General features: G+C 41.1%; 1 protein-coding gene across 24 annotated transcripts in view; it reads left to right on the top strand.

The window, feature by feature from the left end:
- The window catches only part of Tatdn1 (TatD DNase domain containing 1), a 43,604-nt gene that overhangs the window by 9,633 nt on the left and 20,700 nt on the right, over positions 1 to 13,271 (top strand). For 8 of the 24 annotated variants that reach the window (XR_003951437.1, XR_384041.3, XR_003951436.1 and 5 more), the window contains exons 4-8: positions 156 to 219; positions 2,707 to 2,850; positions 2,942 to 2,984; positions 7,762 to 7,847; positions 7,932 to 7,972. Coding sequence is in view for 20 of the 24 variants with exons in the window: in NM_175151.5 (NP_780360.1) it covers positions 156 to 219; positions 2,707 to 2,850; positions 2,942 to 2,984; positions 7,762 to 7,847; positions 7,932 to 7,972 (378 nt within the window). In the remaining 4 variants the exon portion in view is untranslated. Of the gene's footprint in view, positions 1 to 155; positions 296 to 1,740; positions 1,818 to 2,706; positions 2,851 to 2,941; positions 2,985 to 7,761; positions 7,848 to 7,931; positions 7,973 to 13,271 lie in introns of all 24 variants that reach the window. The other 16 variants (NM_001368634.1, NM_001368635.1, XM_030248759.1 and 13 more) reach the window with 7 other exon arrangements.

The following is a 13,271-nucleotide window of genomic DNA, read 5'->3' as shown; positions in this document are numbered from 1 at the left end:
GGGAGGGTCTGTGTGGACAGAAACCAGGTAGCACTGTGTGGATTGATGTTCCTCATGAACATAAAGGAGCGGTAGTGGGGCCAGCACCCTGCAGTGAACTGGAGGAAGGGGTTTGGTCCCTGGAAGTCAGCTTCTTTTCCTTTTTGCCATTTCAGTTTATGATCACAGGTGGAAGTCTCCAAGACAGTAAAGATGCACTGCAGTTGGCACAAACAAATGGTACCCTCTTATTCCTTTTACCAAAACAAATGTGAATTACGTAATTATGAAGAAGTCTTTCTCAGAACTGCTTAAGGTACAAATACAGTGAGCCTGACATAGAAATGACAGGAATACAGACTGGTTTCAGTGGAACGTGCTTAAGATGACAAAGTTTATAGTAGTCTTTGGTATATCAGATGTTTGATAAAATCTTATAATATTTAGCATGATTGTTATTTCAGAAAATAATAGTAAAGTTACCCACATACATAATTTATCTTTCAGTCATTCTAATGTAGTTTCTATGTGCATATTTTAATGTTTGATAGGAATTATTTTTATTTAAAATATTTTAACTTAAATTGAGAAGGATCATTGTTAGTTGATTTTGCTGACAGGACCCTGATATAGCTGTCTCTTGTGAGGCTATGCCAGTACCTGGCAAATACAGAAGTGGATGCTCACAGTCAGCTATTGGATGGAACACAGGGCCCCCAATGGAGGAGCTAGAGAAAGTACCCAAGGAGCTGAAGAAGGTCTATAACCCTATAGGAGGAACAACAATATGAACTAACCAGTACCCCCAGAGCTCGTGTCTCTAGCTGCATATGTAGCAGAAGATGGACTAGTCGGCCATCATTGGGAGGAGAGGCCCTTGGTCTTGCAAAGATTATATGCCCCAATACAGGGGAATGCCAGGGCCAGGAAGCAGGAGTAAGTGGGTTGGGGAGTAGGGTTGGGGGAGGGTATAAGGGACTTTCGGGATAGCATTTGAATTGTAAATGAAGAAAATATCTAATAAAAAATTCTTTAAATAAAAAAATAATTAGTTAATATTATAATATTCCACTGTTAGGGCTAGAGAGCTGGCTCAGCAGTAAAGAGCACTTGCTGCTCTTGCAGAGGACTCCAGTTCAGTTCCCAGTGCCCAGCAGCTCAAGGAATATGGCATCTTCTTCTGGTCTCCATGGGCACAGTCCTCAACACACACTAACAAAATTAAAATATGCTGCTCTCTGGGTGCTACTTCACGCTCAGACATTTCATGCTTATTTAAACTCCTAAAAGCTTATTTGACATTCAGATAACTTTTTTGTATGCATACTTTCCTAGACACCTAGAGATTAGGCATTCCACGTAGTCTTTTCAAAATACAGCTGTGTTTCTTTCTTTTTTTCTGAAATCTTACCAAAAGCTGTTTTTATAGCAATCTTTATAAAATGCATGCTTCTGTTCAGGCTACATTGCCTCCTAATGTTCAAGTCATGGCAATGATCATCTTCCCAGGACTTCTTAAAGTACAAAGGAAGATTTTCTTCCATACTTTATAATCTCTAACAGCTGTGGTTTGAAAACCCGTCCCCCATCTTTATTATTGTTCTTCCTCCTCTTCTTTTTAAAAGAGCTGTCTACTGCTTCCTGTTACCTGTGTAAAAGCCTGAGGAATGAGGAAGGCTTTCTACCTTCCATGGGTTCAGTAGCAGGTACCTGTTGAACTTCTAAAACAAAATGAAACCAAAAACCTCTTATTTTTTTTAGAGAACCAACCCAGGATGCTGTGCATGGTGCATAGAAGAGTCAAGCACTCACACTGGCCCATTCTCCCAGCCCTCCTGGTGTGTGTGCCTCACTATTAAAGCTAAAGTCTGGCTTCCAATAGTGAGATTTGGTTTGTTTATTAGCAAAAGAGATTCCCCTTTCATGCTCTTTAAGCCATTCCTACTATTAGCCTTTTAAAATTTTTAAAATAATTCTTCTGGTACACTTACACACACACAAACACACACACACACACACACACACACACACACACACACACTCGCGCGCGCGCGCGCCCACAGAAGCCATAGATGTCAGATCCCTGTAGAGACTCAGTTACAGGCAGTGTGAGCTGTCTGATACAGGAACCAAACTCCAAACTCCAATCCTCTGCAAGAACAATGGGCACTTTTCCAGTCTCTACTGTGAACCTTTTTAATGGAGGCACATTGTGGTTGTTATATTAAATACATGAATTGTATTACCATGTAAACAGTAAATATAAAAGATAAAATTAGGTTACTTTAAAAAAATCATTTCACAACTGGGTGTGATGGCGCAGAGGCAGAGGCCAGCCTGTGAATTCAAGGCCAGCCTGATCTACAAAGACAGTCTAGAACAGCCAGGGCTCTGTTACACATAGAAACCCTGTCTTAAAAACAAAAAACAAAACCAAAAAACCAAAAACTTCTATTCTAAGATGTCTGATAAATGGCTAGCTTTGGAAAGAGTTGAGTTGATTATTTTATTAATACAGGAACTCAGTTTTTATATGCGTATTCCACTTTTAACTTATTTAGAAATGTTTGAATGATATACATAATTCTGCAAGTTTGAATTGTTTGTAATTCCAAATCAGTTGAAATTACTTTACTTACTCATTTTTATATGTTAAATATTAACATAAATGAAAAATATTCCGAAAATAACCCTAAAATGTGGTTTATTTTGTTTTGTTTTTGCTAGACATGTTTTTCAGTACAGTGGGGTGTCACCCCACGAGATGTGATGAGTTTGAGAAGGGTAGCCCTGATCAGTACTTAGCAGGATTGCTGAGCCTTGCTGAGAACAACAAAGGAAAAGTTGTTGCAATAGGAGAATGTGGACTTGGTAAGTGCCAACCTCATCACTTAACATTATCTTGAAAAAACTACTTGTTATGTTCAAATCCTGAGTAATTTTTATTCTTTATCTTTTAAAGATTTTGACCGACTTCAGTTTTGTCCCAAAGATACTCAACTCAAGTAAGGAAATTTGTTGACTTTGATTTTTATTTTTTCAAAGTAATATTGATTGAACATGTAGGGTTAGATACCAAGGTGTTTTTGTTTTCCCTGGAAGATATCAAAAGTTAAGTGAAAGAAAGTTCACACATGTTTGCATGTAACGATAATCCCCAACTGATTAGCCGCTGGATATGATTTGAATGGTGAAACAGCATTTTATGTTATATAGACTTGGGCGGGGGGGTGGCAACAGGTGTATCTATGCACAAACTACCCTTGGTCCACTGTAGTTTCTTATGGGAACTACATAAGAATCCAGATCAAATTATCTCTTAATAAATCTTGTCATTTTGGGGGTGGGGGTTGACATCTGTGCCACCTGAGGGACTTCCCATATCATACTTTTTAGAGATGTTATGAACTCTGCCTCTTGAACACCAGGTATCAGTTCACCTAACCTGGAAAAATCAGATTTGCACTGGGACAGAAACCCATTGTCTTTACCGGCTTCTCAGGCCATCTTTGCACTGCCATGTCTGCCTGGACCAGAGTGAGCCCTCTGAGCCACAGACGGGCAAGCCTCGGTACATGACAGGTGCTGTTACAGAGCTCCACAGCATGTCTTCCCATGTGGCTTTTCTTCTAGAATAAGTTAAAAGTGATTCTCCAATACAGCCTGAATATTGCAGACTCAGCTTTTGGATCCATGAAAGTACTGATAGTGTGAGTTCTATCTACTGCTTTGAAGATAACTTCCATCGTCAGTCAGTGTTAGAACTCAGTATGTATAGCAGAGTATAGATTATGCTGGGTCACACATCAGATGTCCAAGGGCCAGTTTCTAATAGAGGTGACCTCAGTTTATCCTCTAAGTGGTTGCTGAGTGCCTCTTCAGTGGTAAGAGATAGGCTTCATTCTTTGGCCTTTATTGACAAGACAGTCCAAAGTGTAGTAGGCTAATAAGTGCTATCAGGAAGGTAAATGCACTTGAGGACTTGTGTTCCATTCCTACCACCACCATAAAAAGTTTTAAAAAGCGCCATGGATAGGGGATGGAAGGACAGCCGTCTAAAGGCAGGCTAAGAAGCCTTTCTAAGATGACAGTATAATGTAGGTCTCCTCAAAAGAGGATTCTCAGGAACAAACTACACTGAGGACACTGAGAAGATATATCAGTTGGCAGTTTTTACTTAGATTTTAAAATGTCTAAAGTATGAATAATCTCATTTGGATTACTGCCACGGAGACAGATACCCAGGGAATTCCTGTCCCACCTGGCTTCCCCTGGCATAGGCTAACCTCTTCTGTGTGTACTGAAGATAGGTGGCAGATTAGTGTCTTCCAGTGTGCCAAAGGCACATAGTGGCTTATGCATTGGTGTCTAGTAAAGGTTTAATAAGGAAGAAGTCTCTCTCTTTGTGTTTCCTATATGGATAAAAGGGCTGTAATTTAATATTTGCTGTTGGACTTGTTAGAAGAATGTAGATCTTGGTCAGTTCTTTGTGTGCATGTGTGTACACACTCATGCATGTGTGTGCATGTGGAGGCCAGATGTCAGTCCTGGTGTCATTCCCCAGGAGCTCTCCCTCACTGGGACCTGGGGCTCTCTTTTACGTGCTTGTTGGAGGTCAAACTCAGGAACTCCTGAGTGCACAGCAAGCACACTGCCGACCAAGCCACCTCCCAGTCCTCTCATCTGTGCTTTCTGTTTTCCAATTTTGTTGTTGTTGTTTTTGGTTTTTTGCGACACCATCTCCCTATAGCTCAGGTTGGCCTGGAACTCACTACATACACTTGCTAAAATCCTCTGCCTCTGTGTCCTGAGTGCTGGGATTAAAGGCATGTGCCACCACTCCTGGCTTCGATCTACATTTTTGTAGCATTTTGGAACCATTAACCTACTATATGATTTGTTGGTTTTATAAAACACATTTTTTCCCTTTTCAAGTGTCCAGTAGGTATCGTGTGTGAGAAATGGTAAGTGGGTACACCTTCAATGGGGTTCAAGTCTTCTATCCGTGGTGAGCAGGCCTGACCTGCAATGTGATTTAGTTTTGCTATTCCCTGCCTGTCTACATATACAGCTCAGCGTTGTCATTGTTAGCATAAGGATGCCACTGCCCACCGCTCTTCAGTATATGATGGGTAAAGCCCATGGTGGCATGCCTGGACAGACTTGAGTGCTCAAAAGTTATATAGCTTCTAAAATACTAGCAGTGGCTTTTGAGAAATGCTTTAAAAATTCTATCACTGTGTCTGTGCATCTGTATAAGGGAGTTAGAAGAGGGTATCAGATCCACTGTAGCCACAGTAACAGATCGTTGTGAACCACCATGTGGGTGCTGGGAACTGAATAAATACTGCTCCTATGCAAGAGCTCCTAGTGCTCTTAACCACTGAGCCAATTCTCCATTCCTGAGAAGTGCTTGTTAAAGACCAAGAATGGAAACAAGGAGAGGGCCTGAGTCGGTTATGGAAAGATTGTCTTGAAGTCCTAGCAGTCTGTCTCCTGCTGCCCTGGTACACTTCTTCCTTTCACAAGGCGGAGCTCTGTTCTCCCATATAGGAGGAAATATTGCTCTGGGCATTTTTCTTGGGGCTTTAAAATACTGATATTATGTAGGTCTTTTTTAAAAATCAGCTATCAGACAAGATTTCAGAATGATTCCAGGGATATTTAAGGTTCTCTGGAAAAGGATCGAGGCCACCCAGGCTGTCAGCCAGCTGGGAGAGGCTCACAGCTACTGTGTCACTCACTGCGTTTTGGCACGTCTCAGTCCTCGCCAGTAACAGCTGCTCTGACACTGACATTTCAAGCTGTCCTTAGTGTTGACCCAAGCTGTCAGAAAGCAGTGATTCAACTGGAGGAAAATAGAGCTTTGATAAAATGTACAGATGTAAGAAATTTTGACAGTTGTCAGTTCTGCTCTGTAACTTGTTATTTGGTGGCTGGTTTTGTTTGTTTTCCTTTTTAAAATACCAGTTATTTGATGTTATATACCTGTTATCCTCAGTTTGTACTGTTGGAGTGTTTCGATTAGTTTTACCACATGGAAATTTTCTTTCTTAAGATTCCTCTTTTATTTTTGTGAGGGGGCATGCATGCCATGCTGTGCGAGTGGTGGTCCCAGGGCCACTTCATGCACATAGTTCCCAAGTCCTACTTTGATGTGGGCTCTGGGAGGTGAACTCAGGTGCCAGCCTTTCTTTACCATGCAGACAGTGTCCTTCCTGTTGAGCCACCTTACCACCCACCCACCCCAGCTTCTTAAATGAACCATTGCTCTTAACCACTGAGCTGTCTCTCCATATCCTTCCCTCTGTCCCCCCACCCCCACCCCACGACCTCTTAATGATATCTATCTAGCTTAGGGATCTTTCTTTTCTTGAATTTCATAAAATTCTCAGGGCACATCATATGTATTTATGTTATTTATTTTATTTTTGGTTTTTCAAGACGGGGTTTCTTTGTGTAGCCCTGGCTGTCCTGGCCCTCACTCTATAGACCAGGCTGGCCTTGAACTCAAGCCATCCGCCTGCCTCTGCCTCCAGAGTATTGGGATTAAAGGTGTGCGCCACCACTGCCTGGCATGCTTCTGATAATTTTAGAGAATTATATCTTTGGCTATTCTGTGACAGAAAGCTACTTTCTTATAGAACTGTTTGGTTCTATAAAATTGTGACTTGGTCATGTGGCTGGGCCACAGAGTTGTGCATGGTGACCACATGGAGGTCATTATCTGCAGCGTGTGGCTGAAGCTACCTGTATGATCATATTTGTTGGTATTCTGTCTGGACTCTACCCCCACAGATACCTGGCAACAGCCAGGTAGGCCTGGCCCACTATAAAAGGGGCTGCTTGCCCCTCCTCTCTCTCTCTCTCTCTCTTGTTCTCTTGCCTCTTTCCCTTTGTTCCTCATTCCCTTCCCCCTCTCTCCGGGTGACCATGGCCCACCTCTACTTCTCTACTCCCCCCTTCTCTCTGCCTCTGCTGCCCTCCTAACTCCCCTCCCCATGCCCTGAATAAACTCTATTCTATACCATCTGGTCCCTAAGGGGAAAGGGATGCCTTGGCACGGGCCCTCCGTGACACCCCCCTTCCCCCACACACTGGATGTTGGCATATGTACTGCTTTAGTGGCTATGGAATAGGTGGCTAGTACTTGTGTTTTGGGGTTTTTTTGTTTTGTTTTGTTTTGTTTTTTGTTTTGAAACAGGTTTCATATGGGCCTGGTTGTCCTCAAACTAATTGGGTAGTTGAAGATCACCTTAAACTTGTGATGTGTGTCTTCACCTTGCGGGTGCTGAAATCACAGTCCTGAGCTACCACGCTTGCTTTCATGCAGTGCTGGAGATTCAGCCCAGGGCTTTGTGCATGTTGGCAAGGACTCTGCCCATCTGGCAATGTCCCTCGCCACTACTAGTAATTCCTAATCTTTTCTTTCAAGGTTTTATGTTTTCTAACTTGCAAACTGTCCTCACTTTAACTAAAACAAAATTACTTCAGCTTATTCTAGCCCAGCAGAATCTGAAAAAGTGATTTAAAAACCCAAACATTAGTTAATAAAGTCATAGAACAACAAAGGGCATTGTGAAAGTTTGTAATCCTGGTAAATGAAGCATCCCTTTCTAAAAATTAAGTGGCAGGAAAGAAGCTTGTGTTGTTAATATCTGAATTCACTGCTTTCATATTGCCATTTCCAGATAGTAAAATTCCTTTACTCAAAAATTATTTGATATATGTCTCATGCTAAAATAAAAATTTTGGTGTGGCAATTTTTTTTGCTTTGTGCAGATATTTTGAAAAACAATTTGAACTGTCAGAACAAACACAATTACCAATGTTTCTTCATTGTCGCAATTCACATACTGAGTTTTTAGGTGAGTTAAAAATGAAGTATCATTACATTTTAAAAACTATGAGTCAATTAGGCCACTTGCCTGAATTTTCTTTTTAATTCACAGATATTATGAGAAGAAATAGAGACCGGTATGTGGGTGGAGTGGTAAGTGTACGATAATTGTTTAAATATGGGCTATACAAAAATGTCTTTGCTATTAGGTCAGCTTCAGGTAATTCAGATAGCAAAAGTAAAGTTATCAAGTTTCTCAGTTGAAGGGCGTGTAAATTGCTCTAAGATTTATGGGCATGATGGTGTACAAACAAGTAATACTTTTAGTTACATTTATTTTGCTTAAAGTACAAGAATGAGTACTGAATTCTACTTAGGAGAAACAAATGTGAATCGTCTTTTCCCACTGTGCAGTAAGCCTGAGAGCTGGCCTTTGCTGTTCTCTAATCAAATCGATTTTCACGATGTCTTAGACTATTCCATTGTTTCTTTCAGGTTTTCTTTTCTTTTCTTTCTTTCTTTCTTTCTTTCTTTCTTTCTTTCTTTCCTTTCTTTCTCCCTTTCTTTCTTTCTTTCTTTCTTTCTCTTTCTCTCTCTCTTTTCTTTCCTTTTTTTTGTTTTATTTGTTTTTTTGAGACAGAGTTTCTCTCTCTGTGCAGCCCGTTTGTTTGTTTGTTTGTTTGTTTTGAGTCAGGGTTTCTCTGTATAGCCCTGGCTGTCCTGGGAACTCACTCTGTAGACCAGGCTGGCTTCAAACTCAGAAATCCGCCTACCTCTGCCTCCCAATTGCTGGGATTAAAGGTGTGTGCCACCACTGCCAGACCAAGTTTCCTTTCCTAATTTGCTAGCTGGTAGTCGTTCTCTTCCCTCTAATGATGGCTCATCTTCCGTGATATATTTTCCTCTTAAATGTTTCTTGTGTGGTCCTTTTAGTCCTTCCTCCTGAGACATTTCCAATATATATTCTCTACTCTCACTGCACTGTGACAGCCATGGTAGTGACTTCTAGTCAGTTGGATCATGAACTTGAGTAGATAATCTGTGTTTTAAAAATGCTCACGTACACAAAATTTCATATACAATTTCAGGAGAGGTTCAGTGACCATCCTTTGGGAGTAAAGATTGTTATTTAGGTCACAGTTCCATGTATCAGTGGAAGAACGTTAATCTAACCCTAAATTTTTGCTGTAATACATTTCTTTGCTTGGATACTTTATGACATATATTCCTTTTTGGAATGTTGTGGAATACATGTGTGTTTTTAATATGTTTAGTGTGTGTGTGTACATGTACACATATGTGCCATGGTATTCGTGTGGAGGTCAGAATAACTGCAGAGTTGGTCACGGGACTGACCAGGCTTAGCATCTTCACCCAGTCAATCATCTCGCTGACTGTTGCCGTCTGTTTTTTACGCTTAGCTCTGCTTGGTGCTACATCCCACTAGTGATAGGGCTGTGCTCTGTACTGCTGTCATGTTCATGCTACTGTGCACATCTCCTCTGGAGTTTACTGACTGTAATTTTCCCTTTAGCAGCTATACTTAGGAATTGAGAAAGGCTTTAATTAATGACCTGGGCATTACTGACAGCATGGGTTTTAGCTAACGTCCTGGGCATTACTGACGGCATGGGTTGTCATTCTGGACTCCACTGCTCACTCCTCTTTATTTCTAAGTAAGTCTTTACTTGGATGAGTCTATCATTTCAAAAAGTTAATACCAGGAACAGCAAAAGCAACCAAAATATTTGGCTTTAATAAGTTGCTAAATAAAGTACTATATATAGTTCTCTGAATTAGTTTATAAGAGATCACACTTTAAATTACCTTCATATTAGTGAAGGGATTTTTCATTGTTGTTGTTCACTGGAAATGTTAAGGGCTTAGCACCTTTACCTAGTGGGTCACCCTGCCAGTTGCTGACCCATGTGTATTTTCCAAGGAATTCTTCTGCTTGGTGTTACAAATCTTGCTAGCAGCTGTATAACATAGTTATCCATGGACAGTGATGTGAATTCATTGCTAAATAAGCCCTACTGTTAGTTACTGGTTTTGATTACACACATTACCTAGAGCAGGAGAAAATACGGTCTCAGTCCTTTCTGCCTGTTTAACTGATGTGAATGGTGTGACAATTGCTTTTTTTAAAATTTCTTTTACTTTTATTGTTTCTTGTATATAAGTTCTCCCCACCATCTCTGTCTCCCTGTCTCTGCCCTCCCCACCCCCCCCTTTCACACACTAAGGCCAGAAGCAGGCGTCCAATTGCCTGGAGGTGCTCAGTGTGGGTGCTGGGAACTGAACTCCTCTGCAAAAGCAGCAAGCACTCTTAACTGCTGAGTCATCCCTCAAGGCCGCAGCTGGCAGTTTAAAAGCAATGTTCTCACCACTCTAGCTGATTAATCATTTCTAAAAGAAAAGGTGTCCTCTAAAAGAGAAGTGCAGTGGGATTTTCAGAACTCTGCAGGGAAGGTGATGTAGAGATACACCTAGCTGCAGAGCAGATAACTTCTTGCTTTGTGTCACCAGAAATAATGACAGATTGTGATTTTCAAGTCTGGCTTGAAAGAAAAACATTGTAGGTGCTACTACATTAAAGACCTGTGAAACAACACACACATACACACATGTACATATACATGTATGTATGTATATATATATATATATATATATATATGTATATATGTGTGTGTGTGTGTATATATATATATATATATAAATCTGGTTTTGCTTAGAAAGCAGACCAGTGCTATTATAATAAAACTGTATATATATATCCCAGCAGACCGATGCTAGTATAATAAAATTGTATGTATATATCCCAGCAGACCGATGCTATTATAATAAAATTGTATATATATATCCCAGCAGACCGATGCTAGTATAATAAAACTGTATGTATATATCCCAGCAGACCGATGCTAGTATAATAAAACTGTATGTATATATCTGTCTTAGTCAGGGTTTCTATTCCTGCACAAACATCATGACCAAGAAACAAGTTGGGGAGGAAAGGGTTTATTCGGCTTACACTTCCATGCTGCTGTTCATCACCAAAGGAAGTCAGGACTGGAACTCAAACAGGTCAGGGAGCAGGAGCTGATGCAGAGGCCATGGAGGAATGTTCTTTACTGGCTTGCCTCCCCTGGCTTGCTCAGCCTGCTCTCTTATAGAACCCAAGATTACCAGCCCAGAGATGGTCCCACCCACAAGGGGCCTTTCCCCCTTGATCACTAATTGAGAAAATGCCTTACAGTTGGATCTCATGGAGGCATTTCCTCAACTGAAGCTCCTTTCTCTGTGGTAACTCCAGCTGTGTCAAGTTGACACAAAACTAGCCAGTACAATTGACCCCTTGTCAACTTGACACACAAACACATCACTAGTAAGCCTCAACCCTTACATTCTTATTCATCCCCAAGGTCTAAATAACTTTAAACATCCCACAGTCTTTACATATTCTTAAAATTTCAATCTCTTTAAAATATCCATATCATTTAAAATCCAAAGTCTTTTTACAATTAAAAGTCTCTTAACTGTGGGCTCTACTAAAATAGTTTCTTCCTTCAAGAGGGAAAATATCAGGGCACAGTCACAATCAAAAGCAAAAGTCAATCTCCAACCGTCCAATGTCTGGGATCCAACTTACGATCTTCTGGGCTCCTCCAAGGGCTTGGGTCACTTCTCCAGCCATGCCCTTTGTAGCACACGCATCATCCTCTAGGCTCCAGATGCCTGTAATCCACTGCTGCTGCTGCTCTTGGTGGTCATCTCATGGTACTGGCATCTCCAAAGCACTGCATGACCCCTTCAGTCCTGGGCCATCAATTGCAACTGAGGCTGCACTTTCACCAATGGCCTTCCATGGCCTCTCACAGTGCCAAGCCTCAGCTGCTCTGCTCAACTCCTTCATGCCTTCAAAACCAGTACCACCTGGGTGACCCTTACACATTACCAAGTCCAGCCACAGCACAAGGTACAACTTTGGCTATATCTGGAACACAGCCACTGTGCTCTCAGAAAACACTTCCCAGAAGATGTCACCTCAATGATGCTGGTCTCTTCTTAATCACCGCTAATTTCTTAGCTCCAGCTAACCAGCATCAATAGTCCCAGTAATGCAAAGTTTTTGCTTTAGTAGTTCTGGTATCTTGTTAATCACAGCTGATTCTTCAGCCCCAGCTAACCAGAACTACAGAATCTTCACAATCAAAACAGCAATGGCCCTGAAAAGAGTCTTTAATTTTCCCTCTGAAATTTCACAAGCCAGGCCTCCATCTTCTGCACTGTTCTCAACATTATCTTCCAAGCTCCTACAAAACATCTGACAGAGCTCTTAACAACGAATGGATCTTCAAGCCCAAAGTTCCAAAGTCCTTCCACAGACCTCCCCAAAACATGGTCAGGTTGTAGCAGGAATACCCCACTCTGCTGGTACCAATTTGTCTTAGTCAGGGTTTCTATTCCTGCACAAACATCATGACCAAGAAACAAGTTGGGGAGGAAAGGGTTTATTCGGCTTACACTTCCATGCTGCTGTTCATCACCAAAGGAAGTCAGGACTGGAACTCAAACAGGTCAGGGAGCAGGAGCTGATGCAGAGGCCATGGAGGAATGTTCTTTACTGGCTTGCCTCCCCTGGCTTGCTCAGCCTGCTCTCTTATAGAACCCAAGATTACCAGCCCAGAGATGGTCCCACCCACAAGGGGCCTTTCCCCCTTGATCACTAATTGAGAAAATGCCTTACAGTTGGATCTCATGGAGGCATTTCCTCAACTGAAGCTCCTTTCTCTGTGGTAACTCCAGCTGTGTCAAGTTGACACAAAACTAGCCAGTACAATATCCCAGCAGACCGATGCTAGTATAATAAAACTGTATGTATATACCCCAGCAAACCGATGCTAGTATAATAAAACTGTATGTATATATCCCAGCAGACCGATGCTAGTATAATAAAACTGTATGTATATATCCCAACAGACCGATGCTAGTATAATAAAACTGTATGTATATACCCCAGCAGACCGATGCTAGTATAATAAAACTGTATGTATATATCCCAGCAGACCGATGCTAGTATAATAAAATTGTATGTATATATCCCAGCAGACCCATGCTAGTATAATAAAACTGTATGTATATATCCCAGCAGACCGATGCTAGTATAATAAAACTGTATGTATATATCCCAGCAGACCGATGCTAGTATAATAAAACTGTATGTATATATCCCAACAGACCGATGCTAGTATAATAAAACTGTATGTATATACCCCAGCAGACCGATGCTAGTATAATAAAACTGTATGTATATATCCCAGCAGACCGATGCTAGTATAATAAAACTGTATGTATATATCCCAGCAGACCGATGCTAGTATAATAAAACTGTATGTATATATCCCAGCAGACCGATGCTAGTATAATAAAACTGTATGTATATACCCCAGCA

Source organism: Mus musculus, chromosome 15 (assembly GCF_000001635.26).
Source record: "Mus musculus strain C57BL/6J chromosome 15, GRCm38.p6 C57BL/6J".
In the NCBI taxonomy this organism is placed as follows: Eukaryota; Metazoa; Chordata; class Mammalia; order Rodentia; family Muridae; genus Mus; species Mus musculus.
Note: the sequence above shows the minus strand (reverse complement) of the source record. Positions and strands in the feature narration are given on the sequence as shown.